The sequence below is a fragment of the Podarcis erhardii genome (assembly GCF_964252035.2).
Source record: "Podarcis erhardii genome assembly, chromosome: 7".
NCBI classification, from domain to species: domain Eukaryota; kingdom Metazoa; phylum Chordata; class Lepidosauria; order Squamata; family Lacertidae; genus Podarcis; species Podarcis erhardii.
The window spans coordinates 60786115-60812503 of NC_138511.1; the positions used below are offsets into that span (position 1 = coordinate 60786115).

The 26389-nt window shown below is 41.2% G+C and overlaps 1 protein-coding gene across 1 annotated transcript; it reads left to right on the forward strand.

Moving 5' to 3' along the window:
• On the forward strand, nucleotides 1-26099 carry SPOCD1 (SPOC domain containing 1). Its single transcript, XM_081870373.1, has 16 exons — nucleotides 1-35; nucleotides 927-2440; nucleotides 3465-3518; nucleotides 6651-6755; nucleotides 7435-7587; nucleotides 9582-9684; nucleotides 12525-12660; nucleotides 13028-13187; nucleotides 13554-13670; nucleotides 14101-14226; nucleotides 14879-14996; nucleotides 15262-15403; nucleotides 16784-16937; nucleotides 19616-19705; nucleotides 22045-22231; nucleotides 24055-26099. Exons 2-16 carry the CDS (start codon nucleotides 1142-1144, stop codon nucleotides 24849-24851), a joined length of 3741 nt encoding a protein of 1246 aa, XP_081726499.1. The 5' UTR covers nucleotides 1-35; nucleotides 927-1141; the 3' UTR covers nucleotides 24852-26099.
• Nucleotides 26100-26389: the final 290 nt, after the last annotated feature.

The following is a 26389-nucleotide window of genomic DNA, read 5'->3' on the forward strand; positions in this document are numbered from 1 at the left end:
GCGTAGGAAGGAGCCAGCGCCCGGGAAAGAGGCTCGTGTGGCAATCGTTAAGGGAGAAGCGCGTGCTTGTTGACTCTCTGCATTTTCCCTCCCCCTCCCTCCAATTGTTCTTCCCCATTCCCTGTTTGGCACACCCGTCTCGTTTTTTTGAATCGTTTGTGAGGAAGGGAGAGGGGTGTTCTAGAATCGATAGGAGAGACGGTGGTCAGCTCTGGAGGGAAATTGGAGTTATGAAGAGCTCTTTAGGTTCCAAGCCAGCCTATCCTCTTCCCAGAACAATATATATTATTTTACTGACGGTGGAAGTCTGGGCAGCTTTTAAAAGCAAAAGTAGTTTAAACCTGCCTTTCTGGGCATGCTGGCCTTTCAAAGTAGCTTGCAAGACACTTAAACACATGGAAATTATTTAAATAGGGGAAAACGTAGATGTGTATGTGTATATTGTATACACGCACACTGTGTGTGTATGTGTAATATATATATATATATATATATATATGCAACACAATTCTGCCAGACAGGCTTGAGTAAGAATGCTTTCATTAGTGTGGTTTTTTAAAGTGATGAGGCTGTACCTATATTCCTGTGGAGGGAGTTTCAAAGAGTGTACGATGGTGATATTAGTTGTTAGGCTGATATGAACATGTATTCTATGTGGATAGTAGCATCACAACATCTGGCAAGAGGGAACACCTCTAGATATGCTGGGCTTATCTGTTAATGTGAACATGTACATTCTGCACATGTGTGGCTTCTGCAGAGCATGTGCAAAGCTGATTTTTTTGGTTCAGCCTATATATTTTGAGCGTGCATAGGGTACATTAGTCTTTAGAGACACTGAGGGGGGGGGGATTAGGAGGCAGAGCTGATTCTGTGCCTTACACCACACCACTACCATAATTAAAACCTTTTCTTTCCTACCACAGTTTGCAGCATTTCCCGAAATAGGCAGGTTGCAGTCAAGGTGGAGAAAACAACATGGGTCAATGAGCACCTTGCAGGAAAAGAACAGTACAAGCAACAGTTAGCTCTTACTCTGAAAGACATTGCAGATAAGGTCTCAGAAAGGAATCTGTACCATCTGAAAAAATCTCACACAGACTGTTGGCCTCTGAAACTTTGTCAGAACCTTGCAAGCAGAATGAAAAGTATAGCAACAAAATTAACAAAGCCTTGCTATGTGCTTTTGAAAGATACCAACCAGCAAAGAAAACAAAAACATTCTTTAATGCATCTGAATCCAAAGAAATTGCCACAGAAAATGCAAAACAAAAGGAAGGACGGTATTTATGAAAAACTAAGGGTTGCCCTGTTTGACTTGTTGGATAAAAATTGTACTAAAAAGCTAAAGACATCCCCCAAGATTAAGAATGCTGGGGGACAACTGGAATATGAAAAAGTGAACAAGGTGGGAAGTGGCTTGGAACTTGACACTTCTGTTCAAGTGCTAAGTTCTGGAGAATCAGACCCTGGGGAAACAAATAATGATTTTGGCATTAAAGCTGAAAGAGCAAAATCTACAGATATATCTGCCCTATGTGATGAAGGTATTTTTGCAAGATTTTCTTCTAAGGAATCATGCCATGATAATTCCATTATCCATCATTGTCATGAAGAAGGAATTGAAAAAGAGAAAGAGTGTTTAGATACTTCTCCAATTCATGAGATGCAGTATCAAGAGTATCAAGATCTGGACACATCACCTAGCTTTTTAGGAGAAACATCAGTCAGTGATACTAGTCAAAATCTGATAGCTACTTTTCATACAGAAGCTTTACAGACTCACAAAAGTTATTCCTCTTTTTCATCTGAAAATTCATTTAGTGAAACCAAGGTCTCCAAAATATCCCAAAGAATGGGTGCTTCTTCTCTGTTGCCTGATACAACTGTTAAGAAAGCAGACATATGTCAAGCAAACTCTGAATGTGAACCTAACTTTGTTTCAGGGGCCAATCTTAAATTAGACTTGAAGGACACAGTTTCTGACATAATGAAAAGTGAGATGTCCATAGGAGAAAGAATTGTTTCAGATTCTATGGATGCATCGGCTGAAGAATTTCTCAGAGAACAAGTGGGTGTGGAAGAACATGAGACTCTAAACCCAAACAATACCTTGTCTGGGAACATGAATATGGATAGTTGCTGGTTTCTTCTGAAAATTGATGAAGTTATAGATCAGGAAGATTCTGTGTGTGCCACAGATGAAGAAAACAAATTCAGAGACCTGGAGTGTGGAGATGTTATTTTAGATCATGGTCTTGACTTTCCACAGTTGGAGAGCAAGTCAGGGTATCAGTCATTCACAGATGGCACTGCAGTTACCAAGCTCATTGAGAAAAAAAGAATGTCAAGTGATCACCAAGAGGACTTGGATGGCGAGATCAACAATGTAGAAGAAAGTGTGAATACTCAACCAGCCGAAGAAAGCAGTCCTGTGCAGGTGTGGTTGTAGTAGCATGTTCACTGTAGGCTGGTGCAAACACTACTGTAGTTAAGTGACCAAGAGTAAGCCAATTAGGATAGCATATTCCCTCCCCCTATTCCACATGCTTTTTATTGTAAATTCTTCCTACCTGGCCTTAGCAGCCGTTAAGTAATACCCATGTTTGTCATATGTATCTTACCTTTACATCCCAGACAGGAAGCTCAAAGAGGCTGGCAGTCTTGGTAAAATGTATCAATTAAAATAGTCTAAAAATGTAAGTCCCAAATAACCTGCTTTCCCACTTCACCAATGATTTCTAATTAGCTTCAAACCTAATATAGAATAGGGAAAATCTGTGGACTGTTTTAAAAATTATTGTAAACAACTTAAGTCATTAGCAGGATTGACATAAAAATGTGCAGTTACAATTTAAAGGGGATACAAAAGGAAAATTTAGTAAACAGGTTTGAATTGGATATGCAGGGGTAAATGATACACCATAAGTAATTGCAGAAAACGGGGAGGGGGTCATTAAGATTTGGCACATTGACTGTAAACTTAGTCAAAATATTTGTAAAATGGAAAAATAAAAAAAGAATTAAAAAAATTCTAATTAGTTTCAAACCTGGGTTAAGAATCTTGGTGAAGTAGAAAACCTGAATATTTGTATTTTTTAAAAAATGGGATTTGTTATTTTATCCTATCACAGTTTCAGGACTATTTATAACATAAAAATATCATCTACGAAAACTGGCCCTAAAATGAGACCTCTACAGAATTTCATGATAAAAGCCTCAGCCAATCCCGCCAGAGTAAGAAATGTAATTCCTCCTGCCATACTTGGCAAGCTTCAGAGAACACTTGTACACTCTTTAAAAATTATCTGGATTTTGAACACTGATGGTTGGAAAGGTGTTCTTTGGGAACAGTGAGTGTGGGGGATGGGTGATCTGTTAGATATTTCTCTTAATCAGCCAACTAAAAAAGAGATTGCTTTTAAAAGTTGGTTTATAATTGGTGTGTTCTCTTTCTGTCCAAGGAGGAAGAAAGCCTGCGACCACATCAATCTCACGGTGTAAAAATGGTCTTTTACGTATGTCATCTTCTTACTGTCCTCATTGCTTTATGGTTATGGTTTGGTGAGGATTAAGTAATACATCTAATTTTAATGCAGTATTTGAATTCTAGGCTTTACCATCTTATTTCTGAAGTTGCAGTATGGTTATGCAACATAGCTCCTTTAAATTTAATAATAAAGAGGTAGGATATACAACTTCAGCACTGGGATGGAAATAAGCTGACTCTGATTAATTATCCCCTTGAATAACCGTTAATTACCTACCGTAGATGCCTTGTTCCAGGTTAAAACTGGTCAGCTTTAGGGTGTCAGTTGTAATTTAAGGTTGCAGTCTTCTCAGAAGTCCCATTAAATTGGGAGTAAGTAGGGCTAGGACTGCAGCTTCAATTATTAGCCCTTTGGGCATGTTAATATCAGAAGGGCTGTAGCTCGGCATGCAGGTCCAATGTTTGTTTAATTTCATTTCATAAAATCTACCATGTGATTATAAAAAAAGGTCAAAGTGGTTTCATGTGTGGCATCTCCCAAGTAGGGCTGAGAATGTCCCTATGAGAGCCTATGCCCAACCATTGTGGGCAGCACTAAGCTAGATTGACATTTCTTCCCGTGTTCTCTGGAAATACAGCAGATAAAATATTGTGAGGTTATCAGGCTTGACGTGAAGAGTCATATTCCCCTGAATCACACCAACGCCTAAAGCTGGGCCTGTTCTCTGAAAGTTAATAAGTAGTTCTGTCTCAGTGTTCTGAACTACATAGGCATTTGGTTATGTACACAACTCTACGAATTTGTAAACTGATGCAGATTAACTTTGAGCTTGTGATGGCCACTTAAAATCTGATAATGGGGCAGTTTGCACAGCACTACTTTTGAACCCCAGTGTGTGTTTGTGATGGCCTGCGGAGCAGTCTGCTGCTGCTTCATCTTGTGGATGTACTGAATAGACAGGTGTAAATCAGCTGTTGCACACACAGGTTAATCTGCGCCAGCTCAGTAATTACTTGCAACCCAGCCTCTCTCTGCAGCTATATTTGTGACTATCTTGTAGATGTGTCTGTGCTAGAGCCAGCTCATATGTAGGCCTATTTGATTTGTCCTACCAACAGCCAAATGGAAGGGAGAGGAAAGCAAGAAGCTACAGACTTTCCAAAAGGATCAGTTTTGTAATTATGAAGTGAAATGAGGGGTGAAAATGATCCTAATCATCACAAGGAGTTGAGAAATATCAGTATTGCAGAACAGAGGAATCAGATTCTTCTAGTGGACTCTTCTTCCCTTGAGATTTGTCTCTGGGATGTTGAGATACCACACTTTTTCATCTCTCTTCTTTCTCTAATTTTATCTTTTTGTATGTGGCTTTTTGCCCTCTTGCGTCTCTGCCCCCTTAGGGCTTGCGTGGCTGTTGGTTGCAGCAGGCCTGGCTATAAGCTTCCCCTAGCCAATGGTGCCTCTGGGGCTGGCCAGGGGGTTCTGGTTGCCAGGAGCTGAGGCGGCCTTGGAGTAAGCAAGCAAGTGGATGAGGGAGCCCAGCCAGCCAGTCCACTAGTCCTTGCTGTGGGGAATGGATAGACAAGTGGGGAGTGAAGAGGCACCTCTCTTTGGGGCAAAGGGTAAAGGGCTGTGGACTCTGCAGACAAGGGGTGACATAATTGGGCTTCTGAGGTTTGGAGCGCGTTTCCCCACAGGGAAGTCGCAGAAAGAATGTAGTTGGTCAAGGGAGCTGCGGTCCCCAAAAGGTTGAAAACCTCTGCTTTAGATAGTTGGCACTTCTGAAATCAGAAGTGGTTCAGTGTGGGATGGCCAGGCACTGACTGGATGAATTGAACACTCATATCCTAGTGCTTTTGGTTGAAGCCTTGCTTTTCCATGATTGCCTGGAAGTGGAATTAGAATGGTAGTTCTACACAGTACTTCATGTAACTCAAGCAATATCTATTCCTAACACCAAGATCTTCCTATAATGTTGAGTACTGTTTAGCAAAGGTACACATCAACATTAATTAGACACTTACACCCTCTGACTCTAATATTGTTCCTTTGAGGTAACAGAAGATGCAAGGAAGATGTTTTTAATTTAAGGTGTAAAGTTCTGAAAAGTCTTAATGGAACTTTGCCACCATTTGCTTGTGCAGCCGTTGGGCCTGATGTCATCACATGATGATAGTGAGGCTGACTTGAGATCTAGCAGGTCAAGTCAGGTCAGGTCAGCACTTCCCCATTCCCATAATGCCCTGTTTTAGGGTTTTATGCAAGCTGCCACTTGGGGTGGAGGGGATCCCACTTGCATCACTTCCACCCAACAGGCAAATTGGGAGCTCTGTTACCTGTGGAGTGACACCTCTTAAACCGGCTCCTCCCCAGCCCAATGCAAGAGGGGGTTGTGATTACAGTGTTAGTTGATTAATCAATGAGTTTCAGTTTATAATTTGTGAGACTGCTAGTGAAGGGCACATGTGCTTATTAACTGGTAGAAAAATGTATATGATCAACAATTTTTTCAGGTTGCAGTCACTGGGGGAGTAAGCTCCACTGAATACAATGGGTTTTGCTTCTGAATAGGATTCTGCTGCATATTGATTGACAGCTGCCTTTTGTTGCTACGATGATTTTTTCTACATAACACTAAAACTTTCCTCAACCTTTCTTTTTACTATAATGACAAAGTGACTTAAATAAGGAGCTGTCCATAATTTTAAAAAATAAAATTAAATTGTGTGACCATGTAAATATTAATGTGAGGTAGCAAGTAGAGTCACGTTAAATTGAGTGTACAGTCTGTCCACTTTAGATTTTGCATCTGTATTACAGATACAGAAAAGGGCAAAAAACACTATAAGAGCCTCTCTCTTGTCCTGCTGCTTTATTAATGTCCAAAAAGAAATCAGAGAAGAAGCATTTGTAATGGAAACGAGCGCTTTGATCAGTTTATTATACCTACATTACAAACCCAAATGTGTCAGTTAATGCCTTTTAGCCTCATGTATGAATTCCTGTTCCTGGATCCAATAAAGCAGAAAGCTTAGCTGCCAAATATAGATCCATGGTGGGATTTACGACAGTTCCCACTCCTCCCCCATACTCTCCTAGTCTTATATTTAAAACCATTTTCTGTTTGATTCTATTTGTTCTATAATTTACTTCTTTTAGGAATTGTCTGGGTCAACAGTCAAACTCCTTGGAACTCAAACTCACGGTGATGAAATGTTCACTTTGGGGAAGCTCATAGAACTGGAGGATTCATCAGATGACGAGGTGCACATTACTGGATCCCATTCAGTATATATTTCCCTCTTACATTGCAGCATGATGAAATAACTGAGTAGAATGCTTAGCAGCTGACAGCAATAAAGGTTAAGATAGTTGAGGAAGCTCCTTTTTAATGAAGATGATTGGATAGGAGTTTGCAATAAGTTTCAGGCCTCTTTCTGCTTCATAGTGATGTAAAAAGCTTATTAATTTGTTGGAAGCCGAACTTGTCTCTGGTGCCAGTCATGCTGCAGAGGCTGTGTGAAAGGAGAATGTGACTGATACCTCTCAGCACAGAGCTGGCTAAAGGGAGTATTTGTTCATCCATCCCTTTGTTCATTGTTGCGTTTTTTAAATCTTGCCTCTGGTGTCAAGTGGATTGCCTTGTTGAAAAATCCAGCAAAGCAAATGCCATGCAACAAAAATATCCCCTTTTTAAACTTCCTTTCTTGCTATCCTTGCTGCTGAAATATTATTATTATTCATTGAAATCTGCATGCAGCCATTCAGTCATAGATCTCGGGGAAGTTCACAACACAAAAACACAATATAAAACCCACAAAATATGTAATATAAATAAGAACAAAAACAAACCAAGTATCTTCTCAGCAGATTTAAAAGGGTATCAGATGTTAATCAACCAAAGGTTTGATTGAAGAGGAATGTTTTTGTCTGGCGTCCAAAGGTGTATAATGAAGGGGCCAGCCATATCTCCCAGGGGAGAGCATTCCACAAAATGGGAGAGCCACAACAGAAAGGCCTGTTCTCATGTTGCTACCCTCTGGATCTCATGAAGGAGGCACAGGAAGAAGGTCCTCAGATGATGATCTCGGTTTGGGTAGGTTCATCTGGAGAAAGGTAGTTCTTGGGATATTGCGGTTCTGAGCCATTTAAGGCTTTATAGGTCAAAACCAGCACTTTGAATTGGACCCAGAAGCTAATTGGTAGCCAGTGCTGAAACCATCTTGCCCAAGTGAGCAACCTGGTTGCCAGATTCTGCACCAGCTGAAGTTTCTGAATCGTCTTCAGAAGCAGCCCCATGTATCACACACATTGCAGTAATACAGGCTAGAGGTTGAGCATAGACAACAAAACTTAGGCTAAGTGGATGGGAAGGATCACAAGGAGAGAGACCCATCTCTGCACTTCTCCCCCTTAGAAACTTACAAACCATTCAGAGTGGAAAGCTATAGACCAGCAATATTACTGACAGATTGACTTAGGAATGCCAAGAAAGCACCAAGTTGTCAATTCCTATCATAGACAGAAGGTATCCTGTTGGTGAGATGGGTAAAGAGAATAAGAAGTATTGTACCATTTCTATTTTGTCAGTTTGATTACTTACTTGTGCAGCACTCACACTGCTTTATCTGAAAAGAGAAATTTAACATAATGAGCAGATCAAGAACCCATTTATTTTCAATTAATTTTTAATTAAGAGAATTTCAGTTTCACAGAAGAAAGTGAAAAAAGAAAAGGAAGAAAAAAGTGCAAAGAAAAATAAAAAGAATAAAAAATTTACACCCACACCCACCCACCCACTGTAGATATATAGAGTAGGGTATAGCAGACTAAATAATAATAATAATAATAATAATAATAATAATAATAATAATAATTTATTTATACCCCGCCCTCCTCGGCCAGAGCCGGCTAACACCAATAAAATTACAGTAAAAACATAATAGGAAAAAACTAATTTAAAATCCAGGTTAAAATGCAATTTAAAATGCAGCCTCATTTTAAACATTGCCCATAGATCAAAAACCATAAGGGGAGGGAAACAAGGGTTAGACTGAGACCAAACCAAAGGCCAGGCGGAACAGCTCTGTCTTACAGGCCCTGCGGAAAGATGTCAGGTCCTGCAGGGCCCTAGTCTCTTGTGACAGAACGTTCCACCAAGTCGGGGCCAGTACTGAAAAGGCCCTGGCCCTAGTTGCGACCAATCTAACCACCTTGTGATCTGGGACCTCCAAAATGTTTTCATTTGTGGACCTTAAGGTCCACGGGGCATACCAGGAGAGGTAGTCCTGTAGGTACGTGGGTCCTAGGCTGCATAGGGTTTTAAAGGTCAAAACCAGCACCTTAAACCTGACCCTGTACTCCACTGGGTAAAGCACTGGATGAATGTGATCCCACAGCAAGGACCCTGTAGGGAGCCTCGCCGCGGCATTCTGCACCCGCTAGAGTTTCTAGGTCAGTTTCTAGGCAGCCCTGTGTAGAGCGAGTTACAATAATCAAGCCTGGAGGTGACCGTTGTATGGATCACTGTGGCCAGATCAGGGCGAGAAAGGTAAGGGACCAACTGCTTAATATGGCGGAAATGGAAAAATGCCACCTTTGCTGTGGCTGCAACCTGCGCCTTCACGGAAAGGGAGGCGTCAAAGGTTACACCCAAGCTCTTTACAGAAGGCGCTGGCACTAATTGAGCCCCCGCAATATAATCAGTTACACTTGCATTTTTCTATAGATATGTAAGTACTGTTATTGTCATAATATATATATGATTGTTGATAGCCTACTATATCCTGTATAAATTATTTCCAAATGCCAATATATTTCTCCAAATGAAGTCTGTGTCAATAAGCAATCCGTTCATATGTTGTGAGCGCTGTCATGTCTTCAATCCATCAATTAAAGGGGACCATATCTTTATTCTTTCCAGTTCATCAATACCAGTCTTGGCCATGGTTAGGGCTCATAGAAGGAATCCATTTATGGCTATTCAGCAAGAGGTCTCTTACTTTATCAATTTTTCCTGATTAAAGGTCCAAAGAAACCAGTAACTTAGTTCCATTTTTCTTCCAACCATCCTCACTGCAATTCCCACAGCACAAGGAAAGCCAAGGCAACTGTGCTCTTCTGCCACCAAATAGTAAAAATGAAGGGAAGCTGTATTCAGAAACTGTCATTCAGCACAAGCCTTTGAATTTAGGTAAGTTGCTGCTTATTTACTGAACATGTATGGCTTTTAGCCATCAGTCTCCATGGATGGGCAAAAGGTAAAATCGACAGGTAGACATCTTTACAGTAGATCCGTAAATTCTAATTAAAAATAATTCTGTATCGTGGCTGGGCTTTTGCTAGTTGCATATCGGTTTCTGTGTCCCTCTTGTAAAATTTGAATATTGATTTGTTAACAATATATATAAGAGTTCTTGTTCATATACCTGATTTGCCACGACACAGATACAGATCTATATTCCTATATGCAGATTATTCTAGTGTATGGCTTTTGAGACACAATAGATAATTGACTCCATACACTCAGCCACAATTTTATGCCTGACTCTGGTTGGTGGATATTGGAGTTATCCAATGGAGATATAGCAAAAATACAGAATAGCAGAATAGAGCTCACAAGGCTGAAGTCTTCCCTCTCACCAGTGTTACAAATAATGAATGAATGAATGAATGAATGAGGAAGACACAAATCTATGGAGAATAAAAGCTATGTAGCCAGGATGTATTATGTTTGCCCTCCACTGTCAGAGGCAGTATGCCTCTGAATGCTACTGGTTGGAAATCGCATGAGGTGAATGCAGTTGTACTCAGGCCTGTAACTTCCCATAGAAACTTTGGTCTGATCCATTGGGGTTCATAGATAATAAAGGTAAAGGTAAAGGACCCCTGGCCTGTTAAATCCAGTCAAAGGCGACTATGGGGTGCAGCGCTCATCTCGCTTTCAGGCTGAGGGAGCCGGCGTTTGTCTACAGACAGCTTTCCGGGTCATTTGGCCAGCATGACTAAACCACTTCTGGCACAACAGAGCACTGTGACGGAAACCAGAGCGCTCGGAAATGCCGTTTACCTTCCTGCCGCAGCGGTACCTATTTATCTACTTGCACTGGTGTGCTTTCAAACTGCTTGGTTGGCAGGAGGGGGCTCATGGTATCACTGTTCACAGTGCTTTATGTGGTATAAAGCTGTGTACACGACATGTATTAAAAAAAACAACTTCCCCAAAGAATCCTGGGTACTGCAGTTGTAGCAGAGAGCTGCAGTTCCCAGCACCCTTAAACTACAGTTCTCCGGATTTTTTGGGGGGTGGGGTGGGAAATTCATGTCCTTTAAATGTGCATTAAATAGATGCTTTATATACAGCCCAAGAGGATAGGGCCCTGCAATCATAACTTCTAGAAGGGTCCCTATCCCTGCTCAGTTACAGCTCACTAGCTACAGATTTGTGTGTTCTACTTCTATATAGCTCAAACATTTCAGTAACCAGTTCAATATTGAAGTGGTATTTGATAAATCCCAGTATATTTTCACACTGATGAAGGGCTAGTTGAGTCCATGAGGTGTTACAAAACCACCTGTTGGTGGCCTAGAGTCAGAAGATTTTCTAAGGGCAGAATGTTCTTTTCTTTTTTAAAAAAGCAGCAACTGAAAAATGCTTATAGTACACCTTGTCTGAAGCAGTTAAGGGTTGTGTGCTCAAATAGTTTCAGCTCTGATGCTTTTCCAAGTGTAGAGAAAGCTGTTGGCAGTGTGGCTTCCCTGGGGAAGGAACTGTGAAGAGGGCAAGTTCTTTATTTCTTGAACGGTTTATCACAGCACTGGCAGTAACCAAAGCAAGCCCATCATGGGTACCAAACTGTTGAGAGTCCTGCTATGCCCAGAACAACAACTGCTATGACACATTGTGGCTCACCCTTTTTTTCCATTCTGTGGATATTTTAAAATTTACTCTAGGACTGAGGCTAGTACTTAGGAGGGGAAATAAACTCAAATTTTGATTTTAAAATGCTGCAGTTCAGCAGCTGGAGTACATTAGGCAAATTAGAATAATAATATGCATTTTTGCTGTGGTAGCAAAATGTTCCTTTTTATTCCTCGGTGGTTCCAAGTACTGTGGAATGAAAGCAACAGCATTTGACAACATCTTCACAGCTCTAGACTCCTGGGTCTGCTCATGCTGGCTACTCCCCCCTCCTTTTTATAGGTTATATCAATGAATGTTCAGATGTTAAAAATGGGGAAGTGCTCATGTAGCTGACCATCATGCAGTCATCTTGTAGTGTCTCAGTGGCAACAGGTGTTAGCTTGAGGGTGAATTGCATTTAACCAGCAATACGAAGGTGTTGTATAAAACAAGCACAGCCTGGGGCAGCAGTGGGGGGAAATAATATTTGCGCCTTGAAACAAAATTGTGGGGCCATTACTCCCCAAAAAGGATTGCTTATACAAGTTCTAATTATATAGTTCTATGATATATTTTGCTTTTGGCTGCTGATTACTAGAGAGCAGTCTTCAGCTGGGAGAAGAAAATGAGGGTTGGCTGTTTTGAGTGCATGTGTGTTTCTCACTTCTATAACTGAGAATGTAGCCATTGATTTTTCAGAAAAGCTTAACCCCTTAAACAGATGGGAAACAATGTTTGTTCCATTCTAGGCAATGTTCTGAAGGCCACATGCCAGTGGTAGGTGGAGCCGGAGGCAAAACTGGGTAGAGCAACAAATAGAAATTTTACCTTTGTACTGTAGACTACTTTCTCCACACACACACCCCTCCATCAAGAAAAACAAGGGCCGCATATTTCAAGCACACAAGGCAAAAATTCTCTTTAAAGTAAGGCCAGTGATGGGTGGTTGTGGTCTTGAGAGTTCCAAGGGTCATACAGAGAGGTCTGAAAGGCTACATTTGACCCCCAGGCCTGAGGTTCCATACCCCTGCCTTAAAAGCAGGCAGTACTGGGTCTTCATATAATTTCTGTTCTGTAAATTCCTTTGGGAGAATGTTGGAAGATCTGAAAGTTCTTTCTTTCGTTCTAAGATGATAATAGGACAAGGAAGAATAAGAGATGCCAGGGACCTAATAAGGCACCAGCTCCAGTTCACAGTTCTCAGCTGACTCAGGAACAAAGTCGTCGTAAGGTTGTGGATGCCTTGAGGGAAGCTCTTTTGAAAAGGTAAAAATGCCTGGACATCTCAGTCTACACAGGAAAGGAACTTACGTATGAGTCTTGATTGTAAGGTGGTAAAGTTAATCTGAAACATTTGTAGCATTATTCATTTTATCCCACCATTCCTTCAAAAAGTACAAGACATAATACATATCATGATAACCCATGATATCCTCACAATGGCCCAAGTCAATAACTAGCAGTTATACCACACTGGCATTACACATTTATCTGTTGCATTGAGATGTTGTGGACTCTGGGCTTGGCCCACTGACCAATTTATTTGTGAAAGTGCAGACATGTTTGCAGATCAGCCCTTGTGTGGATGCCCTGTCTAGGTAAATCAACACATTCCTTGCCTTCTGTGTTTCAGGTTGGACGATTTGCCTGACCTGTGTGTACAGAAAAAAACAATCTTGAAGATAGCAAAGAAAGTGGAGCAGGAGATTTTCAAACGGTTTTGCTGTGTTGAACAAAACTACAAGAACAAGTACCGCAGTCTGCTCTTCAACTTAAAATCTGCAGAAAACCAGGTCAGAAAAACAAAATGAAAAAGCACACAAAACTCTTTATTTGCCTCATGATATTTTTAATGGGCAGTGTGATTCTCCTTATTAAGCAAAGATTGTAAATCGCGGTGAAAGATAGACATTCCCCCCCCCCTATGTTTTGTTGACTTGTACCCTTCGTTACACTTGTCATCCAGTAATCTTTATTCCCTCTCTAGGGCTGAAAGATGTGTCTGGCCATCACTGTTATTTTTTAAATTGGCTGTGCTAGTAAGATATCCTTGACTATGCAAAATGGCTCACTCTCTCAGGTTGCTGCTGTGGATTGATTTATTGTTATTCTAATAAATAATCTTTCTAATGAGGATTGCTTGTTTCACTTTATTTCAGTACCTCTTCCGCAAATTAATATTTGGGGAGATTACCCCCAAGAGACTAGTTCAGATGAGCTCCTTTGAGATGGCACCCCCGGAACTAGCAGAGTGGAGAGCCAAAGAGAACAAACGTGTAAGTAATCATTTTATGCCCAGGAAAAGGCAAAGCAGAGTGAATCAGTTTCCAGCTTGGACCCCGAAGTTGTTTCTGAGTCAGCAGCTTGCTCTATGCTTATCTGACGGCAATTTACTTACTAGAGAAAAATATGTCCTAATAGAAGCCCAGCGGTGGGACATGCTTGGCTTTATTTTTCCATGTGTATCCTAGCCTTAGGACTCTTTCACACATACGTGGTGGCAAACCTGTGCCACTGAGTGTATGCTTCAGGTCATAGCCAACCCTGGTTCTATAACAAGTGTATGTGTATGATACTATCTTGGTAAACACATGTTTATTGCATTTGTGCATTATATATCAAGTGTAAGCCCAAAAGCATTATATGTGAAGTGGCCCCCCAAAATGCATATTTAGAGCCATGCCTACATCACTGTGCTGTTTGCAGGCGCTGGAAATAATAGAGAGAGAGGAACAAGAAGCACCAAGGTGTTGCTCTGCAAAATTCAACCACAAAGGAATTGTAGAGATAGAGAGAGAAGCAGAAGAGGACTTGATGTTCCAAGAAATATTTGTGAGTAGATAGCGATGTTCAGACAAGCACAACCAACAGAGCATATACTGTGCAAATCATTTCATGCTCAAGGAAAAATATATAGGTGCCTGAGATCAACCAGATTGCATGAAGCAGGCATTTGAGCTGCATGTGATGAATTTCTGACACAGGTTTCTGTGCAGATTGTTGGGTAGTAGAGAACTACTTAACAGTACCAGTGCCTTGAGTCCAAGCAGGTGCAGCAAAAACAGAGCCTAAATGTGGCCCTAGACTTTTCCCTGCTTGTCATTAAAATTTCCTGTAATCACTATAAAAGAAGAGCAATGGGTTGCACTTGCTTGTACTACGGAACCTGCGTAGGGACCCTGGGGGTGCAGGTCTGAAAAGTAATGGTGCACCTCACACTATAGTCCCTTCGACTTCTTGTTAGTGAGTTTGATCATGCTTTCAGTAGTGCTTTGGTCAGAGCCTGTTCTGGATAGGATCAGAGAGCCGCATGATTTGGCAGATGCTGTAAAGGAGTCAACATTAGCTCTTACAAGTGCTGTAAACTTTTAATTGCCCCCCCCCGATTAATTGACTATTGAGTTGTTTAACTAATGAGACTAATTGTAGTCGGTGAAACCAAAAGTTAAGGGCACAGTAACTTGCCACCTTGCATTATTTTTAGGGATCACAGTCACCTAAAGAGGTGAACCATAGTTCTGAGATTCCTAGAGTATCTGTGAGAGACCCAGATGATGTTCAGCGGAATCGTTCTGAGGATCCTAACTATCTTAGTTGTTTTGGTAAGTTACCAAACTTGTTAACATTCTGCAGCAAAAAGAGGGATTGCTTTTTTGGACCACCGAATTAAAGATTCCAGCCATTCTTTATAAGACTGACCTTCTGAGTTTGTGAGTTTTTATTTATTATTTCTTCAAATCCAAGCGGCAGTAGAAAAATCTTGGGCCTGCCAATTAAATTTGACAACGGAGAAAAAGGATTCTTGAAAATTGATTCAGAATCTTTTAATGTGGGGGGAAAATAGCACTGTTCCTTCTGGCTTTCTAGGACAAATTACTGCCGGCAGTGAGCAGGGATTTAAGCCACCTACGTACAAGCACGCTTTAAAACAGAAAGCAAATGCCACCAAACATTGGCACCCAAGCACCATGTTCTCAGAGGAAGGAGAAAGGCCTCTTCATGTGGACAGGTCTGTATAATTCATACTTCTCAACCCCCAGAACTTTAATATTGAAGATAGAAACCCTATAAATAATGCAACACTTTTAAAAATGCGATACATTAAACCTTAAAAGAAATAAGTCAGTCTGAGATGTGTGAAGCTTTGTTTAAGCTGTAGCAGTAACTCAGGCATGCATTGCCATTTCCCCTTCATACAAGGGTAAGAGGAAAATTTCCATTGGATAGCCTTTTAGGTCCAAGAGAGAAATGAGATAATAAAGCACAGCACATCTAGATTTATAGGGGAAATGTGATTCTTACTCTTCTACCACCCATCCAACAGATAGAAGAAAAATTCTGAGACTTAGTCTGGTGTTTTTGGAACCTTTGTAGTTGTTGGCTGTCATATTTGGTATCAGTATGTCCTCTGTTATTGGCTGAGTTGTTGAGGAATAGTTCTGAATGTTCCGACTTAACAAAAGTTTAAAAAACAATGATCCATGGATTAGAGTCCACTTCATCAGATGCATTGCAGTACCTCTCAGTTTGTATGTGTGTAAGGGGGCGGGGGAGTGAGGGAGTATAAAAACTGGAGTTCATTGCTAAGGAAGTACAAAAGTACAGCCTGTGCCAATTTAATTAGAGCTTAACTGTATGCAAACACTATGAAACATTATAACAATTGGTGATAACAGAATCTGCTTAGCATTGCTGAGTAAAATAACACCTGTAGTTGGACAGGAAACAATTGTCTCTATTCAGGCCCAAATGAACTAGAATCAAATTTCTTGATAAATTGTAACTCGGCCGTTTCATGTTGGGATTTCCCTTTGAAGTTCCTCTGTTCAGGGATAGCTACCTTAAGGTCCACAACAGAGTGTCCCAATAGCTTGAAATGTTCTTCCCCAGCCTTGCCGATCCCGCTTTGAATAGCCAATAGCTGCACTCTTCGGGATAGCTAGCAGCGAGAGGAGCAGGAGGAATAGCAGGCTCCATTTACCACATTCCTTTGTGTCTGTTTGGATTGGACCCAATAAAACAAGCAGTTGAAAAGAATGACATTTAAAAACAGTTTTTAAAACAATAAAACCAGAAGTTCAGTTCAGGGGAATGCTTGCGTAAACAGGTGTGTCTTCAAGAGCTGGCAGAATGCCAACATTAGAAGACATTTACTAAGAGCTATTTGATGGTGGAACATGAATCTGGAAGTGGCGAGTTCTTTTCTGTAGTTATTTAAGCAGAGTGGATAGCCATCTGTTTGGGATGTTGTAGTTGCAAGATGCTGTATTGCAGATCCTACATTGAGCCCCGGGGGTGGGGTGGGGGTGGACTAGATGGTCTTCGAGGTCTCTTCCACTTCTACAATTCTGAACAGAACTGGATTTGCATATTTCCTCAACTCTTTTAGCCCCATCTCACCTCACATTCCAAAGAAACATCGACGATTGGAGAAGCAGCCCAGGAACTCCGCCATCTGGGAAGGAGTCATTCACATGTTCAGTGTGAAGCAATTTGTGGCAAAAGCATATCCTGTTTCTGGATCCAGCTGTAATCTGTCACAGGTATGAGCAGTGGTGGCTGGTAACACTTTGACTTGGTAGTGCTGTGTTATAGTCCCGTTGCCAAGCAACAGCGTGCAGAGCTTGGTGGAGTGCGAGCCCAAACAAACAGGAAATAAAAGTCTTTGAGATGCACCTGGCAGAGTCAGCATACAAAGTCCGTTCCAAGGGTTGGGCAAACAGCAATCCACATAGACAATCCAGAGGTTGGGGAATCAGATGATCACGAAGCCAAGGGTCCAAAGAGAGAGCAGGAAGCAGCAAGGTAGGGCCAGGAACCACAGGGTTTGTTTCCAGACTCTGACTGCTGCTGAGAGCTCTGTTTAAGAAGGCTGGAGCCAGCTGGTTCTCATCAGTGCCTTCTTTGTGTCCTTGAAGGCTGATCAGCTGCAGGTGGAGTCACTCTGCCTTCTCCCCCTTCAGGCTGCTGTTCAGCAGGAGAAGCTGACTCCTGGCCCATGACAGGTTGCAGTTTTTAACCTTGCTTCATCACAATAGGACTCATACAACACTTATTTAAGAAAGTGTGCCATTACAGACGTGCAGATTGCCACCGTCTCCTTGATGGAAAACACCCATTATTCTTTGCACATCTATGGACAGGGGAAGACCTCCTAAGCAAGAGGGTTCAAGTATCATTTTCAGACAATATTGACTGCATATCTCTTATTTAGAAATTAAGACAGACCTCACAGCATAAGTTTGTGAATTCGTGTATTGATTACAGCTACATATCCATTTCCAAAGAACTAAAGAAACATGCAAAAAGTTTTAAAATGTGAGGAACACTTGCTTCCAGTTGCATGTAGTTATCCTCACCCCAAATCAATTTTAACTTTTCATTATCCAAAACACATTTTTTTTCTAAATTAAAAGAATCCTTACCAACACCTGCTGCAGCTTTTAATGAGTGAGTACAGGGAAATGGTTAATGCACAGTTCGTTGCAATACATACACAAGCTATCCACCATTCTCCCAGAAAATTCACAAAAATAAATGCAAAGTGACCAAATAAAAAAATAGATATTTTTAAAGGAAAACGACTCACAATGTGACCGCTATTGCTTGCTTGGTTGCTCTCTAGCAAAGTCACAAAACAAAATATTAAAATAAAATGGCTCTTTTGGGGAAGGAAACATGTTAATTCTCTGGTTACTAAAATCCAAGGGGTTTTTTTGAGCAGGAGCTTGCTTCCCTTACCTTTTTAAAATTAATAAAAAAATTTTTTTGGGGGGGGGGGGCCTGAAACAGATATACACCTAATGCCTGAGCCAAAAATCCACCTATATCTGTAATCAATAAAGTTGTGGCCATTTCTAATCCAGATCATTGTTTGCTTGAGTTTATTAATCACATCTTACATTTAACCACTGCCTGTATGTGTGTGGCACTGCGACTGGATCCCGCATTAAACAAACAAACAAACAGACAGACAGACAGACAGACAGACAGACAAGCTTTGTGTTGAGTTCCTCCACATTTTTTCCAGAAAAAAGTACTGCTAAAACCCATGAGGAGATCTGGCCTTCAGGGAAATGGCTCGTGAGTTTGCTCAGAACAGTTGAATGATTTGATAAGGCTGGAAGAGACTAGGTCCTCTCTAGTCAATGTAGATTGCCTTCATAACAGGAAGGAGGGGAAACTGTTCAGCCAGAGCCCATAAATATGATATTGCAAGTTCATTTTATTTTAGGTAGTTTGTAAGTTTTCATGGCACTTTGTAAGTAATTGTCTCTTTCTCACATATTTGATAAATGGTGTAAAATTATTTTTGAACAACTGAATATTTTTCGCCTACGTGCTGTACGAGTTGCACTCTCTTTATTAACGGCACAGGTTGCATTTTTCTAGCAGGGCTCAAAAACTGGCAGTTCTCCTTGAGGAACATGGGAGGGACCTCTTTACTATCCAATACTTTTGGATTAAGTGTGGCTAAGTGATACAGAGAGTAGATTGGCCAGAGAAAAGGAGATGGATGGAAATATCTCCAGAGGGACAGGAAAGAATGGGTGGCTTTGAAATTGGGGAGGGGGGGTCCTTTAAAAATGTGTTTGACATTCTCCTTGGGAGGGTTGTGCCCCAGTAGTCCAAGTGTAAGAGCCTCTACTGGGTATGAGCAGGGCTAGATTAGGTACAGCGCAATACCTCCACATTCCCTCCACCCATTTAAGAACTTTCAGCAAGTTTGCCACTACTCTTATCGGAGCATCCCTTTTATGTTGCTGACCAAGTCCTAATAGCTCTGGAGGAGGGATAAGCAACAGCTAAATAGGCCTTACTGTCTCTGTTAGAGCAGCAGGGTAAAAAGAGAGGACAAAATAAGGTATCTTTCTACTCTTCCCTGGTTAAGTTGAAACTGATATTCCAGGGATTCTGATATTGCGACAATAAGTCATAAAGCTGGTGTAGTGTACTAAGACAGTAAATTATGAGATGAAAAATCCATGCTTCAAATCATATTCCTTCCATGAAAGTTTTAGGAAGCCTCCCCTCACTCCCCATCTTCAGTAAGGAGAGAACTGCTGCCCTTAAAACAGCCCTAGAACGGCTGCTAAGATAATGTTCATTCTAGATCTGTTTCCACTAGATCAGTGTATTGTTGGAAAACCAAATTCAATCACAGACATCTGGATTTCTCTTATGATAGTGATCTTCCTTTATGCTCTTGTGATTCATCCAGGCCTTACCACATCTTCTACAGGGAAGGGGCTGTATTCTCCCGGATGATGTCTGGTCCTATCTAGACAGCATATGGCCAGCAAACAGCAAGGTATCTCACTGAAAGGTTCTTATTTTAATCAGGCTCTGTTGCTTATTTGATACCACAGTTGACCTTGAAGGTTCCCACAGCCCCATCAGGAGCATCCAATGCAGATTTGTGCCTCCTCAGGATCCTCCTTTGTAAAGAGTGGGATTTGGAGCCAAATTACATGTTACATAGCATCAGCTATGTAGCAGATTTTTTGCTTCTGTAATTACCATAGGTAATTCTGCAGGTGCATGTGTGTGTCATCTGTATAGGGAAGGTAGCACAGATGCAGCTCTGAACAAAAGTTCTCTCATCCAGACTTTGCTTTTCTGCTGGTTGGGTCCAGGGATATATCATTCAAGGATTGTAGTTTTGCTCTGAACTGTTTCAGGATTGTAGCTTAATGACATTGTTTTAAGGTTTTTGTGTTAGGGCTGGGAGATATCTGGTTTTCAACATCGCGATATATCACCACCTAAGTGTTGCGATATACCAATATCACGGTGTCTGAAATAAGGCTGAAACTATGTAGAGGTGAACAGTAAGGCTGGGCGATATCTGCTTTTCAACTTTGTGATATATCACTAGCTAAACATTGCAATATACTGATAAATCATAATGTCTGAAATAACGATGGAGCTATGTAGAGGCACTGGCGGGTTTTACGGTTTTCGCCACATTGTGATTTTTGCATAGCACACAGACACACACACATTGTGATTCACAATATATTGTCAGGTCAAAAATGATAAAACCAGTATCATGATATGGTATTGAAACTGGTTTTGGATGATATATTGCATAGCCCTAACACACATGACATATTCATGACATATTGTCCGGTCAAAAACTATGAAACTATCACGCTATAGACTTCAAACTGGTTTTGGATGATATATCATCATATTGCCCAGCCCGTGTGTGTGTGTGTGTGTGTGTGTGTGTTTGTGTGTGTGTAAGTAAGTAAGTAACACCCAGTATACTGCAACACCAGATGCGCAGCATAAATCAAAGAACAGTATGAGCCCTTGTAGCTAGATTGGAAGGTGAATAACATTGCTCTTAGCAATCTAGGGCCTCCTGATAGTTACATCTGTAATTTCTGAGCTAAAGAACAAATTTAGTAATTACTTCTTGCCTTTCCTTTACATGCAAATCTGTTTCATCAAACAGATGGTGGTGGGGCATTTATAAGGAAAGAAACCCATAGAAGACATCTGAAGGCAGCCCTGTTTAGGGAAGCTTTTAATGTTTAATAAGTTATTGTATTTTAGTGTTCTGTTGGAAGCTGCCCAGAGTGGCTGGGGAAACCCAGCCAGATGGGTGGGGTATAAATAAATTATTATTATTATTGTTGTTGTTGTTGTACAAGGATTTTATCTTACTATGTTGGTAGTTCCTAGTAAAAAAAATTATGTCAGCACCATCCAGAACTCTCTTCTGTTACGCTTTCCTGTTTCCAGAAGTGTTGCAGTTGCAGATAGTAAAGGACCAGACTGTGGGCCGGAATAGGTAGGGCTAACAAACACTTTCTGAGGAGGCAGGATCTTTCTTGAACTCCTGTCATCTTCCTGCCTTGATTAGGGAAGGTTCTTTCTTGGAGCCTCTTAATGGCTAGAAGTGAGCAATGTATACAAAAAATCAAACAAAAGTACAAATAGAACGAAATAGATAAAGAATGCAAAAACTAGAAGCTTAATGTGGGAATAGAAGGGCTGAAAGCCTCACATCCACTGGAAACTAAATGCATTCTTCTTCCCTCTCTGTCAGAGAGGCTGCAACTGGAGTGGACACCACTTGGGAACTCCCAGATATCTTGTGCAGCATCTGATGTCCCCCAACCCACCCCCAGTTGCTGCCAGATGTGGCAACCTAGAAGTTACCAACAACTATAAAGTGGTAGCAGGGAGGCAGATAAGACACTCATCTTCAGGCCCTACCTTCTGGCTTTGAGTCAAACTGTAGCTAGAAACAGTCCAGCATGACCTAACGTTACAGCAGTGGATGTGATTTCCAGGCCCCGGACTTGATGAGCCATTCCCTGCTGCCACCCTTATTCTTGACTGAAGAAATTTTCATCCCGACCTGACCTGATCTGCAGGGTGGCTTGAGGCCACAGTGGTGTACCAGCAACAGTAAGTCAGATGGCAGAAGGGAGGTGTTAGGCTTTCTTCCAAAGGAAGTGTGAAAAGCTCTTCAGCCACAGAGCCCCTCCTGATCTGGTAGCTGTGTTGTTTGGGCCTGAATGCCCTGACACTTACAAGAAGAGCAGGTGCTCAATAGGCAAAATGTTCCTTTTCATAGGAGCTCAGTACTCCCTGATAATAGCTTCCTTTCTTTTTCTTCCCATGTTTGCGCAGGAGATGGGAGTGATAAGATTCCACCCCAGCTTACCCAAAGGCTTCAACCCTTATAACACTCTGTATTCCTACTTGAACAATAAACAGAGATATGGCATCGTGGACAGCAACCAGATGGAGATATTCATGGTGCCATTAGCAGCTTACCAGCCTGTGCCTTCTAAACTGCACGCATTTGGTGGTCCAGGTAGGAACTGGGAACAAATCTTTCTCCTTTTTCTTGAAGTTCATGGAAGTGGAGTTGAACAATTATCATAGATATCTTTCTGGAGAACACACTTTGTGCCACATTAAGTCAATACTCAGATTTTCCTTTCCACTGTAAACTAATATGGCTATTCTACTACAATTTCTTTTCTGCATGAATTTTGTTTGTATAAGCAGTTTTGTTAGATTGGGGGTGGGGGAAGACCGAGGAGGGAAGAACATGATAGAGGTTTATAAGATTATTTGTACCGTGGCACAGAGAGGGTAAACAAAAGAGAAATTTTACTTCTCAGCATACAGAAGCTTGTACAGAATCTAATGACACTGATAGGCAGAAGGTGTATACAGAATCTAATGACACTGATAGGCAGAAGGTGTAAAAGCGAACAAGAGGACTTTTAAAAAAAATGTTTTCTATTAAAGATTTTCTGGGGTTACAAAAGTACATACATCATCTCTATTTTCAGATCATAAAGTTCTTTCTACAGATCAGTTATATTCGATGTGAAACTTTGATGTATACAGTACATCAGTTGGGGGAGAAGAGAGTTGGGGAGAAAGTGGGGTGGGGAGAAAGAAGGGGCTAGTAAACTTTCATTTTTTCAGTCACGTGGGTAGGTTTTCTTTCCATTCATTTATTATTTTCATTGATTCACCAGAGATAACGTACTGGATGGTGTGAAGAATGACATATCCCTTGGAGTAACTCAGTGAAAAATACCCAGGCCATGTGCTAATGGCAAGAGTGCCAAGGCTCTGTATATTTGCTACCAAAACAAATCCAAATTTTGGAACTAGGAAACAGATGTTTAGCATATATTATTGCAAAATATCTGCCAGAGAATACAGGCCATGGAAAGAAAATAAGAAGTACACTGAAGGATTCTGGGGCTTCTGAGTCCTCCCTAGATGTTGGCACTGACTCCAGTATGTGCATAGAGCTGGTTTGTGTAGTAAATTGGATCATTACTGATTTTTTGGAGCTGCCTGTACTCATTGGAACCGCTGTATGCACATTGGAGCTTCTGGAGTGATGGAGCTTCCCAGAGTTTGAAAACGAATCTTGAATGTTTGGCGTATGAGGCAGATATGTGTATGCCGCCCTGAGCAGAATCCTTCAATTGCTGGTCATCTTAAAAAGTCCACTTTTCTGAATCCCTCTGCCGTTGGCCTTTTTCATCATGTTATCTGATATGACCTTTGCATGCCTATTCTGAGACAGCACAGAATTTGATCATCTGGCTGGAGCAGGATATTAAAATGTATTTGTTGACATTTGGAAGTGGTGGTATCCTTTTATTTCTCATTGCAAAGCGCTAGGGAATCATGTGTCCATTTATCAAGAATGCTATTTCCTAGGACTGATGTGAGGGGATGAAGAGAGGCAGGCAGGGCAGTGGGAAGCACCAAATTGATTGAAGTGATTCCATCATGTAAATGAAGTTTCATAATAAGGATTATTCTACTACATCACTTCGGTCTGTGTCTGGTGTTAAACCCTTAGACACACACCATAAATTTTACATTTTCTAAAGCAGTACACGTCTGCTTTTTTCTAAACAGGTTAGATGATTGCTAGTGGGTTTAAGGACTTGATTTTTTTAAATTATTGAATGATTTGCCCCTCCCCCCAGTTTGCTTTTAAAAGGTCAGGGTGCATGCTGCAGTCAAATTATTGTAGTTTTCTAGGAGCTAAGGCACCTGTTTTAAGAACGGCTGAGATTCTCATGCTTTTGTCCCTGGGTTGTCACTAGAGTTACAGAAACATGTCATTTCGTTTATTTGCTTTCTTTCTTTCCATAGGGCTTGAGCCATGCCACCCTTCTTTGTTGCTGGGACTAATTCTGCCCAAGAGAACATGTACAGGCAGTTTGGAAACAATGTCTAATCCTTTGCCAAAAGCCAGGAGAAAGAATATCACTTTAAAGGATAGCACTGGAGCTGATAGCTTTTCTCTTCCAAAAGTGGACACTTGCCAGACATGGCCACCACCACAATTGTCCATAGATAGCCTTCTCTGTGGAAATGAGGGGCCCTTGCTAGTCCTTCCAAGACAAGAGCCTTTATCAGCTGATGCTGTCTTTGTTCACCCTGAAGAGCTTGGTGGAGAGACATTTCATAGAGATCCTTCCTCTTTGTGGCATGAAGAGGCAGGAAATGAAGCCAACCACTTTCCTGTAGGTGAGACTCTCCAGTCACTAACTAGTTCTTCTTGGGCAGTGGAACAGTGGAGCAATTTGAGTCTGGGAATCTTGGGAGCACAGCCACATCAGGACAGGGATCATTTGCAGCTCTGTGGTGATTCTGATCAATCACATATCTGGAAGACTATTGAGCTTCTTTTGTCTTCTGAGCCTGTGTGCCCAGATCAACATGAAGCAGATGGAGCAAACATAATAGATTCCTCATTCTTACAGAGCATCCTTTGTGCTGATGCTTTGCCACCTTGCGAAGTGTCACAGGTTCTATCTTCGCCCCAGATTCCTTGCATTGCATATGTTGCTGGAGAACCCAACTCATTGTTGCAAGAAACTTTATCCCTCATCCAGCAGGTTGAGTCCCATCTCCAGACTCAGGGGCCTAATGCACAGATGCCCTAAGAGCCTTGTGGCCCTCAAGGACTAAACTGTAGTTGTTTAAAAACAAAATGCAAAGAAAGGGAAAGGTGGCTTTAAAGATTGTGGTGAGGCATAGCAGCCATCTTCTAATGCAATTAAGAATTTATCTCGGGGAAAAAGGTGTGGGGGGGAAGGAAACCTAATATTGGATTTGTGCTTTTCCAACTTTTTAAATATATATTTGCTTTTGTTGTTGTTGTTCATGACTCTCATAATCCTTGCCCTCTGGCAAGATTTGATCAATATTCAGAGTGTGCTCGTGGTGAAAAAAACATTATGACCATTGGTGATGATTTTGCAAGCCACTAAGAGGTGAATACTGATGACCAAACTGTACTAAGCATTCACGTAACAATTTTGGTCAGTCAGTCAGCCAGGTGTATTGTCCTGCCATGGAGAATCTTGCCATGCATCTGTACCTGGCCAGAAAACTGGAGAACCAGTGGGAGAGATAATGTGATCTTCACCTCTTGTTTTGAAGATGATACCACATGGACTGGTTTGCCAAGTAATGTTTGCACACCACTTCTTAAAGGGCCACCTCTATTTTCCTGGAAAGCTTTCTTGCTACCAAATTGGATGCAACAGTCGCAGGTCGATGTATTGAGACTTGTATCTCTGCCAACCATATTGTAAACAGCAGATGGGAATTCTAATGGCAACAACAACAGCATTCAGGTAGGGGGAAATCACATTGGGGAGCAGATGGTGTAAGCTGCAAGTGGTGGAAGGTTTTTCACCCTCCGTTACCCTTCAAATTGGACTCCCTCGTTTCTAAATGATCAGAGCAGATCTGGGTTTTAAAATAATGCATTTGCCACTGTGGTTCATCTTGATTGGTTCTGTAAATGGTGTGAGCCTTGGCATGCAAAATCTCAAACTGTCTGTGGCAAAGCTGATTGGTACACCACAAGCACATTTTCAGTATAGCCTGAAAACAAGCATTCTCCAGTATGACCATGCAGATTCATGCTTAATAACTTCCTGAACAAAAGGGTTTGATGGTGAGAGATACAAGTGAATAAAGTTCCACTATTTCTGGGTTTTTTTGAAATTAGATGTGGTTGTGTGGGGTAAGAGAGAGTGACCCTAGTGGTAAAAAAACTGATGTTATAAGATGAAAGTTGGGTTGGTACTGGTGTTATCTGCACACAGAATGCTAGCATGACAGATTTTTCTGTTTTTCTGTTAAGCTGTTCATAGCAATAAAAGCTTTGTTAATTGTTATAAGAGGAATTGTCTAGACGTATTGTGTATGAAGAGGTTCAAGGTGGACCTGAAGCTTCATTGAGGTTGCAAAAAGTTACTAAACTTAGTTTTCCAACAACCTGTATTCTGCAGAGTTGGTTGATAGCATTATGCTAGTAAAATGCAATAGGACCACAAGATTGGGAAGGAACATCTGATCCAGAGTCTTCTTTCTAGCAGCAGGCCTCTCTATCCCCTCCAAAATCAGCTTGTAGCATGTAAAAGCAGAAAGCAAATGTTTCTTCATTAACTACAGAAAGGCACCTGCAAAA